General features: G+C 46.4%; 1 protein-coding gene across 4 annotated transcripts in view; it reads right to left on the bottom strand.

The window, feature by feature from the left end:
* Nucleotides 1–16,080, bottom strand: part of COL27A1 (collagen type XXVII alpha 1 chain) — a 245,466-nt gene that overhangs the window by 119,161 nt on the left and 110,225 nt on the right. For all 4 annotated transcript variants that reach the window (XM_083721577.1, XM_083721578.1, XM_083721579.1 and 1 more), the window contains 4 exons: nucleotides 10,697–10,741; nucleotides 6,562–6,615; nucleotides 5,140–5,184; nucleotides 245–298 (listed from right to left, as the gene is read on the bottom strand). In XM_083721577.1, the coding sequence (XP_083577703.1) occupies nucleotides 245–298; nucleotides 5,140–5,184; nucleotides 6,562–6,615; nucleotides 10,697–10,741 (198 nt within the window). The remainder of the gene's footprint in view (nucleotides 1–244; nucleotides 299–5,139; nucleotides 5,185–6,561; nucleotides 6,616–10,696; nucleotides 10,742–16,080) is intronic.

Below are 16,080 nucleotides of genomic sequence, written 5' to 3'. Positions count from 1 at the left end.
AACAAAGCAGTTCAGAAATAATAATTAATACCCGTTTTACAAATAGCATGCACACAGATGAGTCATGGCAGTCTAACAGCTTTGACTTGAAGAGAAGGTAATTTTAGTAATTCGATAAAAAAAATCCAAGAAGTTTTAATTTGAAGGAAAGTGGGTTTGGAGTGCAATAATCTCACTCAAGGGCGGGTGGTGGGTGGGAATCAGGCACAGCAATGCCTCAAGATTTATACTTAAAATCAGTTACCTTGTCTCCTTGGAATCCAACGTCTCCTGGCACACCAGGCACTCCCTGATCACCCTGAACACACACCACCAAAGAAAGTTACAACAGACATCATATCAGGGATAAAACACATGCGCAGGTTAATGGGAAAGGACTTGGTTTTACTGGAGCAGCAGAAATGTCATTTTTCAGGCTTGTTCAAGGCAGGATTGGTGGCAAAAAACCCCAGAGCAAAACAGGACTTCTGAGCAAAATTGGAGTTTTCATACACCAATGACAGGAGGACATAACTCATCTCGAGGTTCTTCCTTGACAAATTACCAATCAATTAATGGTGCAAAAGAATGCTTAGAAGTTGTCTAAACCCCTTCTGAATTGGTCCAACCCCTTTTTCAAACCAAATTGGTGGGTGACATCCTCCTCATTCTTCCTTATACCTTGTGAAGGATGAGATTCTCTGTTGCAACTAGTCATGAGGGCTACACTACAGTAGAGTTGCCATATAAACCAGAAAATTCCAGTAACGTCCAGGGATGGGGCCTAAATTGGTGCCTGGGGGGAATTTTCAAATGAACAGTAAATGTCTGGGATTTAGTCTGTTCTCCGGCAATAGCGGAAGTGCCATGCAGTGGTCACTTCATTGTCTTCTAGACAGCGATTTCAGAAGACAGCTTGCTGTGTGCTGCTGCTGATCGCCCCCCCAAAGCTCAACTTTGTGCTTCTTGAAATATGGCGACCCTATACTGCAGGCTCATAGGCAGTGCACTTTGTAATTGCTGGGGGTAACAACTGCAGGAGACGGCTGCTGTGGTCAGCTTGCAAGCTTCCCACTGGGGCATCTAGCTGGCCATTGTGAGGATAGATTATGTTTCAGCTACGTAAGGATCCACACTCGGAGAATGAGTTTGGCATTAGTACACGCAGGTCTCACCATCTGAACACAATGTATTCTCAGGAAATGGTCTGTTAGGCAAGCGTTTGCATAACAAGCAGACAATTTCCATTGATTCCTATGAGAAAATTTATAATGCATTCCTGACCATGGAATTTTGACCACGAACTAAGGAAAGGGCTGAGGAAAACCCAAGGAAACCCCCTGAAACCTTGCAAAAGACAAACAAGGAAGGAAAGACCACTCTCTTATCTGCTCTCTCTCCCCTCCCACCCACCATGATTTCTGGCAAAACGGTTCCCATGGACTAGCAAAACACAAAAAGTAAGGCTTGCTTAAGGCTGATCACCGAAGAATGGATGCTCTTCAATTATGGTGCTGGAGGAGACTCTTGAGAGTCCCATGGACTGCAAGAAGATCAAACCTCTCCATTCTGAAGGAAATGAGCTCTGAGTGCTCACTGGAAGGACAGATCCTGAAGCTGAGGCTCCAAGACTTTGCCCACCTCATGAGAAGAGAAGACTCCCTGGAAAAGACCCTGATGTTGGGAAAGATGGAGGGCACAAGGAGAAGGGGAGGACAGAGGACGAGATGGTTGGACAGTGTTCTCGAAGCTACAAACATGAGTCTGACCAAACTGCAGGAGGTAATGGAAGACAAGAGTGCCTGGCGTGCTCTGATCCATGGGGTCACGAAGAGTCAGACATGACAAAACAACTAAACAACAACAATACAAGCAGGTCTGGTTGTTTGGATATCTGAAACTGCAGTGTGTATAGCAAGGTTTCGGTACTAATTCCTCGTGATCGGATAAGTGATTTTTTGTATGAGTGTTTGGATAGTGGGACCTGTGTGTACATAGGATGTTCATACACACAACACATACCAAAAATTCTCCCTTTCAAGTAGAAAGCATAGCAGGCAGCGACTGGACCAACAATTCTCTCCCTGATCTTAGTTGACTTATTTGTGGGGGGTGGGAGGGGTAGACAATTTGAAAAGGGCCACCCCTGCCTGCATCATCAAGTAGTTAAGCCTATCAGTTCACATTTTGCTGTGGATGCAGACTCTTAGAATATTCTCACAGGAGGTGCTTATTCCATGTAAACTTACATATACAGTATATTTCCCCCCAAAGCAGCAAGGCTTCTTCTTCTTTTTTGTCAGGCATTTGGAAAGAATTAGGCAATGCACGGCAAATTATTTACTCTCAAAAATATAAACAACTGAAGGAAATAGCTGCACTGCTGACAACTTCTTATTTTTATAAGAATTTCTAGGCCATCCTAACCCTGGCATGTGAGATGGCCTACAATTTAATACCCTTGTAAAATAGCCAATGAAGCCCTATTAAACAAAAACACACAGTGAAAGTTATCACCTGTTAACTCTGGCCTCCCAAAGCTAAGCCTGCTAAAAGGATATGTTCACACATTCATGTGGATAAGCACAGCATCCAATGGTGGCCTTAGGGCCAGCCCTACCATGAGTCAAAGTGAGGCAATTGCCTCAGGCAACAAATGCTGCAATGGGAAGCAGAGGCAAGGCACTGGAGGACTGAGCTGGGTGTGCCACCTCCAGGTGTTGAGGAAGATGTTGCTTGTCACCCGCGTTGAAGAAGGTGAGGGAGGGAGGGAGGGACCTATGAGGGTCCAATTCTTCCCAGTACTGCATGAGGATGGGGCTGCTGAGTCCATTCTCTTCCATTCCTGTGCAGACTTTATATTATTGTTATTGTTTATTAAATTTCTACCCCACTCTTCAAGGCAGTTTACAATATAAAAACACAAAATGCATACCACAATAACAAAGAAAAATGCCCCTGCCCTGTCCCTGTCTAGCTACGCTACTGGGATAGAAGCAGACTAATTTATTGCAAAAAAATGAGTAGTTTAAAACTATGGGTTGTATCCAACTAAGTTACACTCAAGAGTAGACCCACTGAAATGAATGGAATTAAAGTTAGTCATTAAAAAAAATAATCAGTGGGTCTGCTCTGTTTGGGATACAACCCAATCTTAGTCCTACTTGGAGTAGACTCCTTGAAATTCATGGACATGATGCACTTAGGTACATTAATTTCAATATGTCTACCCTACTTCATACACAAATGTGCACGTCAAGTGACTGTCTGCCTCTAGAGAAAGATCTGGACTGGTCACTGTTGCAAACCATGGGGTTCAGTCTTTTGGGAACATCTTCTGCACAAGGAAATGAACTGGAGTAAAATAACTTGGAGGTGTGTGTAAGACCCTCCACCAGCAGAGCCACAATGCAGACACAAAGGGCTGCATCAATTCTACAACACTCTGGTGGAAGGAGACATCAGCTTGAGCCAAGCAGGATGTGGGATGCCCTCAAAACCTGTAAGTCCTTCTCCCAGAACTCTGCAAGTCAGCAAGAAGCAGCAGATGGAACAAGTTAGGTCTGGGGATGCTGATCTCATCTGATTTGAGTTAATAATTCGGAAAAGGTTGCTGGCTCCTGGCAGTACAGAGGACATTTTGAGTGCCATGCTGTTGCTGCTGCTGAGCCAGCATCCTGCGCTTCAGACCCTCTCTTGCACATAGGATACTCGCCCCCCCCCCACCTGGAGCAGAGTAAAGTTGGAGCTCTGTTCTGAATGATTCAGATCCCTCTAGCAGAAAAAACCCAGCGGCATGGGGGCTTCTTTCAGGGGTGGGTGTGGGACCCTTTTGCAACCCAAGGGCCAGATTCCCTCAAGAGCAACCTTCTGAGGGCTGCATGCCAGAGGTGGAAAAAAAAAAATAAATACATAGAGCAACGTTTGTACAGTTGGCTACATTCCAGTCATGCAGAAACATAGAGGTTTCAAAAGCCAGAAAGAGGCAAGCAAGAGGCGCAATCGCAGTTCAAGAGTACATTCCAGTCAAGCAGAAGCAGTCAAGGGCTTCTGCAGTTGATCAAGGCTGGGTGAGCAGTGTGGCCTAGTGAGCACTCAAAGGGTCAGACAGAGGAGCTTGTCTATCTGATTAGCTGCTCTGATATATGGGTTTTTTAAATTTTAATGCTTTCCAATCCCATAGGTCTTACAGCATTTTGACGTTACTGGATATTTTACTGCATTTTATTCTTTCTTACTTCAAACATTCACAAGTTATTATTTATTCATTTATTTATTTAAAATAAAATAAACTATTGATTATCTAGTTTTCGTTCAGTTTTAGTTGCTGGGTTTTTGGAAACTGCTTTACGAACTTCTACTTGATGAAAAGCAATATATATATATATATACACACATGAACAACGAAAGAAAATATGCTCTCCAACAAAAAAAAGGTTTCGAAAGATAAATATATATTCTACAAGATGGACCACAACATAAAAATAATGGGTGGGATCCTACTAACTCATTCTTAAGAGTTGATCCATTGAAATCAACAGACTTAAATTTCAATGGTTCTGGATGTGGCTAACATTGGATCTTCTTCATTGTATATTTCACTGTGAAATTAGAATTGCAGAGAAAAAATATAGCAAAATGCATAAACCTAAAGTCTCTTGATGGAGAACAAATTGGTTGATCACCAAATATCTAGCTGTGCATAAAAACACCAAAGGCTGTATCTACCTGAGTTATAAGCAGAATAAACCCACTAAAACCAATTGGCCTAATTAATCATATTAATTTCAGTGGGTCTACTCTGAGTATACACTAAGTAGTGCTAATGTTGTACACAACCCCATATTTCTTCCCCAGACAACTGAACTGATTTTTGCCACCAAAAATGACCAAACAGCCCTAGATCATATTAAATTGTAAGACATTGTTACAGATCCATCCCGTTTAATTCTGGGAAGCTTTCATAAAAGAAGATGGGACCAATCTTGAGGGCGTTAAATCTTTGTTTTTCCAGTATGTTCTAAACTTAGATATACAGATCAGAAAGACTGGCAAACTAAGGGAGTTGCAAGTAATGAAATATATATCACACAGTGTGAAGAAAACAGGGTCTTGCATGCAGAAAGAAATAACAGTGCAATAAGGGAATATTCAGATCACCTTATCACCTTTCAGTCCACTCTCTCCAGGATTTCCCATCAGCCCCTAACAAAGAGAAAAGAGAAAGTGAGACCAAAGTGAACTGAAACATTGCCCTTCATTCCAAATCTAAGAGCCATGGAGGGTGAGGAGGCTGAATCAGGGCTCTCCTGAAATATAAGGAGGATTCCCGTTCACCAAGCCATCCATGAAATACATTTGCTTCAGGAAATTCAGTTAAAGGGGGAAACATAGCGAAAATACAGGGTTGCAGCCAATGTTAGTACCACTCAGATTAGACACATTGAAGTGTCTAGGTGAAGTGAAGTATAGGTGTGGCCAACTTAGATACATTGGTTTTAATGGGTCTTCTCTAAGCAGAACATAGTTCGCTACAGTCCATTTCCTGGACAGTTTCCACTCCAGCTGGTCATTATAAGAACTAGTACACAACTTCCATTACTGGTGTCTGATTTTTTATTTTATTTTTCGTTTTCCTCTTCCCTCCTTTTTTGTGTTGTGCCATTTAAGATTGTTTTAATGCTTCCCTGCCTGTGGCTTTAGGAGATGGGGACATATTCCATGGTCTTCTAATTCGAGGGTTGGAGTTGTGCTCCCTCCACCTTACAGATCATAACACACACTTCTGCATGCAGAACAAATTGTGGGTGCTGGGTTCAAGGGAACCCTAAAGAAAGAAGAATGTGACAAAGGGGAGCCTAGCTCAGATGATTTGAAAAACATATGAAGCTGCCTTATACTTTTGGCAGGCAAGTCATTGTGCCCGTCTCCCCACCTGTTGTCTACTCTGACCAACAGCTGCTCTTCAAGGATTTCCCCATCACCTGCTACCTGGTCACATTTGGAATGGAGAAGCTAGTACAGTGGTACCTCGGGATAAGAACTTAATTTGTTCTGTAGGTCTGTTCTTAACCTGAAACTGTTCTTAACCTGAAGCACCACTTTAGCTAATGGGGCCTCCCGCTGCTGCTGCGCTGCCGGAGCATGATTTCTGTTCTCATCCTGAAGCAAAGTTCTTAACCCAAGGTAATATTTATGGGTTAGCAGAGTCTGTAACCTGAAGCGTTTGTAACCTGAAGCCTATGTAACCCGAGGTACCACTGTATTCTAACACCGAACTAGGATCCATCTCATCAAGCATCTTCTGCTTTAGCCTTTGCTAATATGGTGTCCCCTCTAGGTGTTTTGGAGTACAACTCCCATCAGCCCCAGTAAGCATAGCTGATGGAAGTTGTAGTTGAAAGCATCTGCAGGACACTCCACTGGGAGAGGCTGGTCTACTCTGATTGCTTATGGCTCTGTGGGGTCTTTACCAGCCCAGCAACCCAATACAGTCTTTGAGCGGCAATGCTGGGGATCAAACCTGGGACCTTGTGCTCTGCACCACTGAGCTGTGGCCTCTGCTTATTGGAAGTCAGTCACCTTTAATCCTTTTGGTCCTGGAAAACCTAAAGGTCCAACTGCACCCATATCGCCCTGGTGAGAGAGAGAGAGAGAGAGAAGTGAGGTTTAGGAATGGAGAACAACAAAGCCTTCTGCCTCCTCTGAAGGCTGTCTAACTTTTGCTGCTAAGCCATTTACTTCAAAGAGGAACAGTCAAGCCACAAGGACTAGAAACTTACTTTTTTTAAAAAAGGTGCAATTTAAACAACACCAAACTAGAGTATGCTGAGAATGTATTTCTAAATTTATCCATAGATAGCTCAATCTCGGGGTTGTGGGTTTGAGCCCCACACTGGGCAAAAAGATTCCTGCTTTTCAGGGGGTTGGATGAGATGATGACTGTGGTCCCTTCCAACTCTACAATTTTATGATTCTATATGGAAAAAGCTCAAGGTCATAAGGAAGGGTGGAATAGTAAACCTGCCTGAAACAGCAGACTTCAGACAGTGGACATTCCTAGCCCTGCCTGGAGATGCTAAGACCTGGATCTGGGACATTCTGCGTGAAAAGCAGAAGTTCTATCACTGAGGAACAGCCCTTCACTTAACAAAGAAAAGCCACAGTCCTCATGGCTCTGAATAAAGGGCTGCTTATACTGAGTCAGACCTAGTTCAGTATTATCTACTCAAACTGGTAGCAGCTCTCCAGCTTTGGGGGTCATTCCCAGGCATACCTGGACACAACAGGGACTGAACCGGGGAAGTTCTGTGTGCAAAACATTGGATCTGCCACTGAGCTGTGGGTCCTCCCAGCATTGTGTGAATTACCCAGGAAAGGTACCAAAGTTCAACTGTTTCAAGGTCCCTGTTAAAGCAATCTCCTTCTTGCTTCCACACATACCCTTAGAATGGAGCAAGCTAGCTCTGTGCCTTGAGTTCTTCTTTGCCCTGGATAAACAAACAGAGGAGCTGCTGGTTCTGCTAAAGGCATATTTCTGTACAGGGAGATCACACAGCCGAATGCACCATGTGAGCTTTCAGCTGCGGCTTCCTGAAAACATATAGCTTTTTCATGCCCTGCAGCTTCATAGAGGGTCCTTGCAAGAAAGGGCTCACTTCATAAAGCAGGCCTGGATCACTCAGCTTGGACGGATGCAGCCACCTCTGGTTACTACTCACACCTTGCTCTGGTTGTGGAGGAACAGCACTCAATGTCAGCATGCAAAAGAGATAACTGGGTACCAAGCCCTCAGGACATCCAGAAACAAGAGGAGGGAATGGGCAAAGTCAACCACGAGGGGTGTTATGCTGAGCATCACCAGAAAGGTCTCTAGTGTAGTGTTAACACTCAGAGTGCTGGACTAAGACATGGAAGACCTAGGTCCAAAATCCACACTCAGCTATGCAGCTCACTGGGTGGTGATCTTGGGCCAGTCACCTTATCTCAGTCTAACCTACTTCACAGGATTGTTGTGAGGATAAAATGGGGAGGAGAACCACATACACCACCTTGAGCTCCTTGGACGGAAAATAAGTGGGGTTTATAAGTGTAAAAATAAAATTAGTAATAAAAACAAAGGCATCTCCAATGGTCCCTGACGATTGGCTACGCTGACTGGGGCTGATGGGAGAAGAGGGACCTAGAGAGGCCTTCCCATGGCTACTGTGTGTAAACTGCTAAGAAGGGAATATCCACACTCCCTGATGCAGTATACTTATTGGGGGGGGTGCCTTATCTTAAAAGGGGGAGGCACTGCAAAACTGCAGTGCAAAACTGGGAAAGATGCAGAAAAGAGATCATCTGGTTAAACTGATTGATGGGAGAAATGAGACAGACGAAAGAAGGAAGTTCCTCGAGCAGCGTGGAATTTTTCTGTGGAATGAGGTTAGGCAATGGCCACAGCTTTGGACAGCTCTGCTGCAGGGGTGGGCAACCTGTGGCTTTCCAGATGTTGTCAGATTCTGACTCACATCATCCTCAGTGAGCAACATCTGGAGGGTCACAGGTTCCCCATCCCTGGACTCAGACAAATTTGCAGAAGAGGATAACCCTTGTCAATGGCCGCTAATCATGACAGCTGCAGGAGCGGCACACCACCAAATCACCAGATTTTAGACACCTTAGGGTAGTTTCAGTTCTCAGCCAGGAAAATGTACCATTTATAAAGTGCAAGAGCTGCTTCCCCTGACAACTCAGTCAGGCCATCTATGAGCCAAAAATAACTGCCACATTGTGGGCAGGAGGGTTGGGCTGTGGGGGAAGGTTGTGGACTGGCAGCATAAAAATAAAAATACTCGCAAGGTTGAATTATTACTCTGCAGGCACCTTTTTGCCATGCCCTGACTCCCCAATGTGGGACACACTCTAATCCAGAAGTACCCAACAGGGTGCCCTCCAGATGTTTTTGGGCTCCAAAACATAGTTGTTTTAACAACAACAGTGGAACATATAAGACAGGATTAGCATTCAGTAATAGGAGACTTCCAGAGAAAGTGTGTTATAACTTATGACAACACAGTGACACCTACATTTGACTTAATTAAACATAAAGTATCCTCTGCAGAGAGAGACGTGGATTGCTGGGGGACAATAAACTTCATTACATTTATTGATAAATCTTGCAAACGCATGTGGCAAGCTGCATAATTATGGAAGGCTCACAAATGCAACAAGGACACAACAGCATGCTCTCATGCATGATCCCCAGTCCTTATAGCCTAAACATCTGATGCTACCATATACTGTCAGACCATTGCCACATCCAGCCCAGTGTTGTCTACGCAGACCAGAAACAGCTCTCCAAGGTCTCAGCAAAAGGTGGGTTGCTATTTTTGAGAGGAAAATGCCTTAAACAAGGTCGGGCTTTTTGTCCACTTAACTCAAGCTTCTTTACTCTGGGTGCCAGCAGCTTTCTCATTAACACGCTACCTGGTATTTTTAACTGAGAATGCCAGGGATCAAACTTGGGACCTTCTGCATGCAAAGCAGGAGCTCTACCACTACACTACAAACTTTTCCTGAACTTTTAGACCAGCTACCTTTCACCGGTCTCAGCATCTTCAGATAGAGGATCAGTGAATGGTGGGCTGTACCTTCTCTCATCCCCCTCCAAGAGTGCACAATGGTATTCTTGTGCCTGGAGTGTTGTGTTTTATATGTCAGAATGATCTTTCATACAGTCCTCCGCCATATATATTTTTAATCCCTGCATGTGGAAAACCACCACATAAGAGAGAAAGCTAGGTAAGAACCTTGACAAGCTAGTTTTCTGAATGGTGGGATTTGTTGTGAATGGAGGAAAAACCAGCCATGTGCGACTTCCCACCAATCCTACAACCTGCAGTCCAGTGCACTACAACCCAGGGTCATACTGATCACCCCAAGGAGGATTTAAGACTTTGAAGAGCTGGCTGTATTGCACTGATGCGGAACCTGTCTCACATGCAGAGATGTTGCTGAATTACAAACTCCCACTAGTCATTGGGCAACGCTGGCTGGGGCTAATGGAAGCTGTAATCCAAGAACATCTGGAAGAGGACCACAGGTCCCTCCCCCCACTGCTGCCCAGTGCTAACTGGTGCCCACTGGGACTGGTAGAGTGGAAAGACCAGCCATAGGCAAAGAAAATGCCAACCGGCCATTTGAGATGGAAAGTGCAGTCCCCTATCTGCCCTAATGAACCAGCCTCCAATGAACTGCCCTGTTGTGAGGAACAGGCTGCACACACAACACACACTTAAAGCACATTCTGCCATCACCAAAGAATACTGAGTACTGTACTTTGTTAGGAGTGCTTGGAATTGTAGTTCAGAGGGAAAACTACAGCTCACGGGATTCTTTGGGTGGTGGAGCTGGTGTGCTTTAAATGCATGGTGTGTGTTTGCAGCAGTCTCAGCGGCTTTCTGCATGCAGGAGCACCTGCTAAGTACCCTCCTCCTCCCACCCCAGCAAAGGTAACTCAGCGCTGTTTTCGCCCATTGTGTCAACACTGCAGCTTTAACACTTCCCTCCCTGCTTGCATGGACCTCCCCTGCCTCGCCCTGCAAGGGCAGCAGATTAAATCAACACAGTGCATTTCCACGGGGCTCTTAGTGGTGCCTTGGAAAGAGTTAAAAAGAAGAAGCTGCGTCCCAGAGCCCCAGATGAAAAGCTCTCCTGTCTTTACCGTACTTACAACGAGTCCGTGAACTCCAGGAGGACCCGGGGCTCCCACGTCTCCCTAAAAGGAAACAAAGAGCAACACAGTTACAGTCTTTTTGTCAGCAAAAAGTGGAGATTCTTCCCTCCACACACCCCGACTTAAAACGTAGAAGAAGTGCCTCCGTGTGGTGAGGGCGGCAGGGGAAGGGTTAAGAGTGCCCCGCCCTCGGTGGGCAATGTAGAGCTTCCATCTTCAGCAAGCTTGTAAATAAAAGAGACCTCCTTGGAAGACACAAGACTGCTTGTTCAAGACCGGCTTTCCTCTCCGCTCCCCCCCCCCGCCTCCCCCAAAAATGGGACAGGAGAGAAGAAGGATTTCACTGTGTGCTTTTGGAAAGGGGGGGGGGGGCGGAGCAAGAGAAGGGTGCTGGACAAGGAAAGAAAGAAAGAGAATTTTCCACCATCACTTTTCTCTTTCCCACCTGCAAAAACAACCCTCAAGAGTCCAGCACAAACCTCTGCCTTGATCACCTCAAAACAAGCCCTGTGGCTAAGAACGGACACTACTGCTCCCATTTTACAGATGGATGAATTAGGCCAAGAGGGGGCAAATTGCTGGGGGGAAAGGGTTTGAGGTCCAATGCATAGCAACAGGAGCGCCAGACAGAGGTGTCTTAGCTGGAGCAACAGCGATAGATGCATATAGAATCTCAGAATCCTAGAGTTAGAAGGGATCACAAGGGTCATCTAGTCCAACCCCCTACAATGCAGGAATCTTTCCCCCAACATGGGGCTCGAACTCACAACCATGAGATTCAGAATATCAGCTCTACCAACTAAGCTATAGAGAAAGGAAGAGGTTGAGGATTTTTTTCTCTCTCCACTCAGTGCTCAGAAATAAACAGTAAGCAGTCTTGGGGGGGGGGGTCCCACTGGCTTATGGCAAAGCTGGGGACTCACCTAGATTGGTAAAGAAAACGTGATTTATAAGTGTTTTATATGCAATATAACAATGCACCACCAGATGGTGCTGTGGAGTCCCATATTTCCCTACAGGATTTCCGTTTAAATTCACAACACGTTTAACTGAAACACTTCTTTGATGTGTCTAGATTCAGCCTACATAGAGCAATGGATGTGAATATTACCTTTGTACAGTAGGCTAGTTTATACACCCACACTCACACACCTCTCTCTGCCCTCTGTCCAGGCACTCAGGACTTGCGATCAGAGTTCAAAGACACATTCCAGCTATGCAAAAGCACTCAAGGAGGATGCAAAGCAGGGCTAGTAAGAGGTCTGGCTCAGGGAAGTGTGTGGCCTACGGAAGGCTCCTGAGGGCCAGACAGAGAGGCCTGAGGACCACAATTAAGACAAGCAAATAAAATAATCCTGTTGATGAGGAGGACTATGTCTATAAAAAACCTATAGAAAGCCATTCATGCTCTGCAGGCATGGGTTGCATCCAGTATTAGTTCTACTCAGAGTAGACACAGTGAACTAAATGGTCACAGCTGATAAGATTCATTCATTCCAGGTTGGTCTACTTTGACTATGACTTAGTTGGATAAAATCCTGTGGGGCTCTCCTTCATCATAAGGATATCATCATACCCACCAGCCTTTGCCATCCTGGTGCCAGATGTTATGGGCAACATATCCCATCATCTCCACCTGTGGCGAAGGCTGATGTGCACTACCAGGGAATTCAGTGCTTCAAGTGAGAGTCTGTATGCGGCCAAAACGGCACCTTTGGTGCACAAAAGAGAGGCATCAGCAGGTTTGGGGGAACCCCAAAATTTGCCAAAGTACAAAACAATAATTAGGGGGAAATGGCATTTTGGGGTGGGTGTGTTATCGTTATTCACATCCACTTCTCCCTATCCAGTGTCTCCACACCCTAATAATTTTACATGCCTCTATACCCCACCCCAGCAAAGTATAACACTCTGAATGTTATAACCCTTCCTGATGTGGAAGATGCTCCAGCCTATGCTCAGTGGCCAGAGAATGAAAGTGTGTGTAAAACGGGGTAGGGGTGGGGGTGGAATGTAAAGGCATGGAGGAGGACATGACTAGTTAGTCGGCTAGAACAGAAGAACAGAAGGGGGTTGGGGGTGTGGGAGGAGACTGCCACAAGCCAATCTGAGGTAAACAGCACAAGCCACCCAAATTCAGTGGCACGGGAAGAAACAGTCAAGAGCCCAAAGTGTGTATCAAATTCTGGAAGCAGGTGGCAGGACAGAAACATGGGATCCACAACTGTGCTTTCTGCATACATTCCTCCCAGCAGACTCAGAATCTGTTCCATGGGTGTCCTTTGCTGGAATTTGCTCTGTCTGTGACACTTTCCTTGACCCCACCAAACTTCTCTTCAAACAAGCTAAGGCCTTCCCTTTTCATTCTGTGCACTAAGTGTCATAAGCTGTCCAAGTGGGGGTGGGGGAGAAAATCTAAAAAGGCCAAAGGGAAGGATTCTCTTCCGCTGGGGAATTAACATTGCAGGACTCTGGATTCTCCGGATATCCCAGGCAGAGCTTTCAAAAACTGACCTAGAGCTCCAAGCCAGATTCACGTTGAGCCCCTGAAATCTGCTTAGCCCCTGCCAGCCTGAGCAATGGTCTGGAGTGAGGGGAGTCCAACAACATGTGGAGGGCCACAGATCCCCTGCCCCTCTTTCAGAATGAGCCCAGTATGTTGCTGGGAATAAAAGAGGTCCTGCACGCAACTGGACCAGATGACTGGAGACATTCCGAAGAGGCAGCTAGTGTTTCCTTCCTACAACACAGCTTGACACCCTCCATATACTCTGAACTTCAGCACCCATAATCCTGGTCCATTTTGCATGCTGGCTGGAGCTGAGGGGAGTTGGGAGTCCAACAACACCTGAAAGGGCTTCAGGTTGGGGTAGACTGTCAGTTCATGGGAAGGGCCAGTGGCCAGTGGTTCAATCCCCAGTGGCTTCTCCAGGAAGTTTTTGGAGAGAGACTCCTGACCTGAAATCCCAGAATCTTAGAATTGTAGAGTTGGAAGGTACCCTGCAACGCAGGAATCTAAACTAAAGGATCCCTGACAGCTTCCTCTGATCCTGTACCAATTTAAAATCCTAATGGCACACCCACCCACCCAGTATAATTAAGTGAATCTATGGTTTATCACAAGATAAATGGTGATGTGGACAAACTCTCACTGACATACACAACCAGGAATGTGGGGAAATCAATGCAGCTTATTCTGTAATGAGTCAAACACAGCAGACAAACTCCTAGATCTCTGACGTGGGTGCAAGAAGCATAAATTGTGCTGAAATTCCCTCTTCAGCACAACTGTCAAAGGTGCAAGGGGGGTCTGTCCTTCCTGTTGCCACCACATCAGGTAGTCAGGAATGGTTGATGCTGTCATCCCACTAGTAAGCTGGGGAGGTGAGCCATGCAGGCCAGAAGAGGCTGGGCAGGGTGGCCCCTGACCCACTCTGGAAAGAGTCTTGGCCAGCCAGGGGATAAAGGCAAGGTGGATGACATATTTGAAGGGCAGGGGTCCAACAAAGGAAGGTGGGAGAACAGGAAAGGGATAACAGGAGAATAAAAGAATACAGAGCTAGTCCATGGGCAAGCCTTCCCATAATGACTTAGGGCACAGTGTGGGAGAGAGGCAAAAGGCAGCACTTGTGCCACTGGCCATCCCAGTGGCAAGTCAAGGAGAGAAGGGGCTAACTGAAGGAAGGGAAAGGCTACTAAGGCAGAGTGATTAATAGGGAAGGATGACAACTTAAATACGGTAAGTTTTTGGGAACTTTTGGCCCTTCAGATGCTGCCGAACTACAACTCCCATTAGCTCCAAGCAAGCAGGGATGCTTGGGGTTGTAGTTCAGCAACAGCTGGCAGGCCAAAGCTTCCCATACTTGGTTTAAGATCTCAGATGAAGATGATAAGGGTGCATTAGAGTGAGGTGCTCACCAGGTGTTTTCTTAAGGTAAGGTGTCAGAGCTGCCCCTAGGTCCCAGCTCACAGAGGACCAACGCCAGGCTGTCGTTATGTACAAAAGTCTTTATTGAAGTTCAGTTTCCATTTCAAAGCCGCAGCGCGCAGCTCTATGTCTTAAACCCTAGACCGGCGAAGCTCCGTCTGAATCTCCTCCCCTCTGACACCAGTTTAAGATCCTAGCCCTGCTCCACCTCTTCCTCTCCTCTCTCCTCCTCTGGGTCCTCCTGCCCGCTGGGGCATTCACCATTCTGGACTCTTCTGACGCTGAGTTGCCTGACTCCTCCCCCTGCCTCCTGCGGGCTTTAGGACCTGGTTCCCAATCCTCATTCTCTGCTGTCCCGCGCTCCTGTACATTTGAACTTGGCTCTCGCGCCAACCCCGTGACCCTCCTCCTGACCGTTACACTGCTTCTATCACTGCTTCCTTCCTTCTGGAAGCTGGCTGGACGTGACCTCCCCTCCGTTGCCTGACTCTCCGATGTAGGCATGGTCAACCCTGACTCATCTTCTCTCCCTGGTGGTGAATACGCTGGCCCCGATACCTGGGACTCCTCCCCCCCACTACGCTCTGGTGGGGAAGCTGGTCCTGATCTCCAACTGCTGCTCTGGGAGTCCCCGCTGGCCCCTTGTTTCTGGATTGTCCCCCTTGGGCCCCCCCTTGCCCTGGCCACCGGCGCCCCCTTCTGTGAATCTTCCGATTCGCTGGAGAGGCTCATGGAATCTCTCGGGCTACTGTCATCTTCTCCTATGCTGCCCTCGGATTGCTCCCCCTCGCTCTCCATCTCCTCCCTTCCCTGTGCTCCTGCTCTTGAGTCCCTGACATAAGGGAATCCCTGAAGACGCTTTAGATCCATAGTGGGAGTGTGGCAGCTCTCACACTGCCATTCTGAATTTAACTGGCAGTGTGAGGGCCAAGAACCCCTGGTTCTGTGCAGTGTCCTGGTCATGGTGAGCCGCCTGATCTGCAGCATAGACCATTGGTTCCCAAATACCCCCTCCCCGCCATGGACCACTTGAAAATTGCCAAGGGCCTTGGAGGACCACTTAACAATTTCTCTTGTAATGCACTGTACTAGATAACTGTAGGATTTACAGAGAATTCAAACTGTACTACAATATAAGAAATAAAAGAAGCAACAGAAATGCAAAGAGAAATTAATGTGAACACTTAGTGTCATGGGTACGCCTTCTCCTGTCTTCAACCGCAAGTCCACACACATGCCACGGACCACTTTAATGAAGCTCGTGGCTCATTTAAGGATCCTCAGGCAATGGAGTGCTTCCATCCATCAATTCCTGTTTCTCTCCAACAGGAATAGTTAAAATGGCTTTCTCTTTAGGCTAGAAGCGGGGACCAGACCTAGGGTGGGGAACCTTAAGTTGGAACCAAATGCAGCCCTGTTAGCTCCTCTCTATCTCTCTGGCCCTTGGGACTTT

The sequence above is a fragment of the Podarcis gaigeae genome, assembly GCF_964106915.1.
Source record: "Podarcis gaigeae genome assembly, chromosome: Z".
NCBI classification, from domain to species: domain Eukaryota; kingdom Metazoa; phylum Chordata; class Lepidosauria; order Squamata; family Lacertidae; genus Podarcis; species Podarcis gaigeae.
The sequence above is the reverse complement of the archived record's forward strand: the minus strand, read 5'-3'. Positions and strand labels throughout refer to the sequence as shown.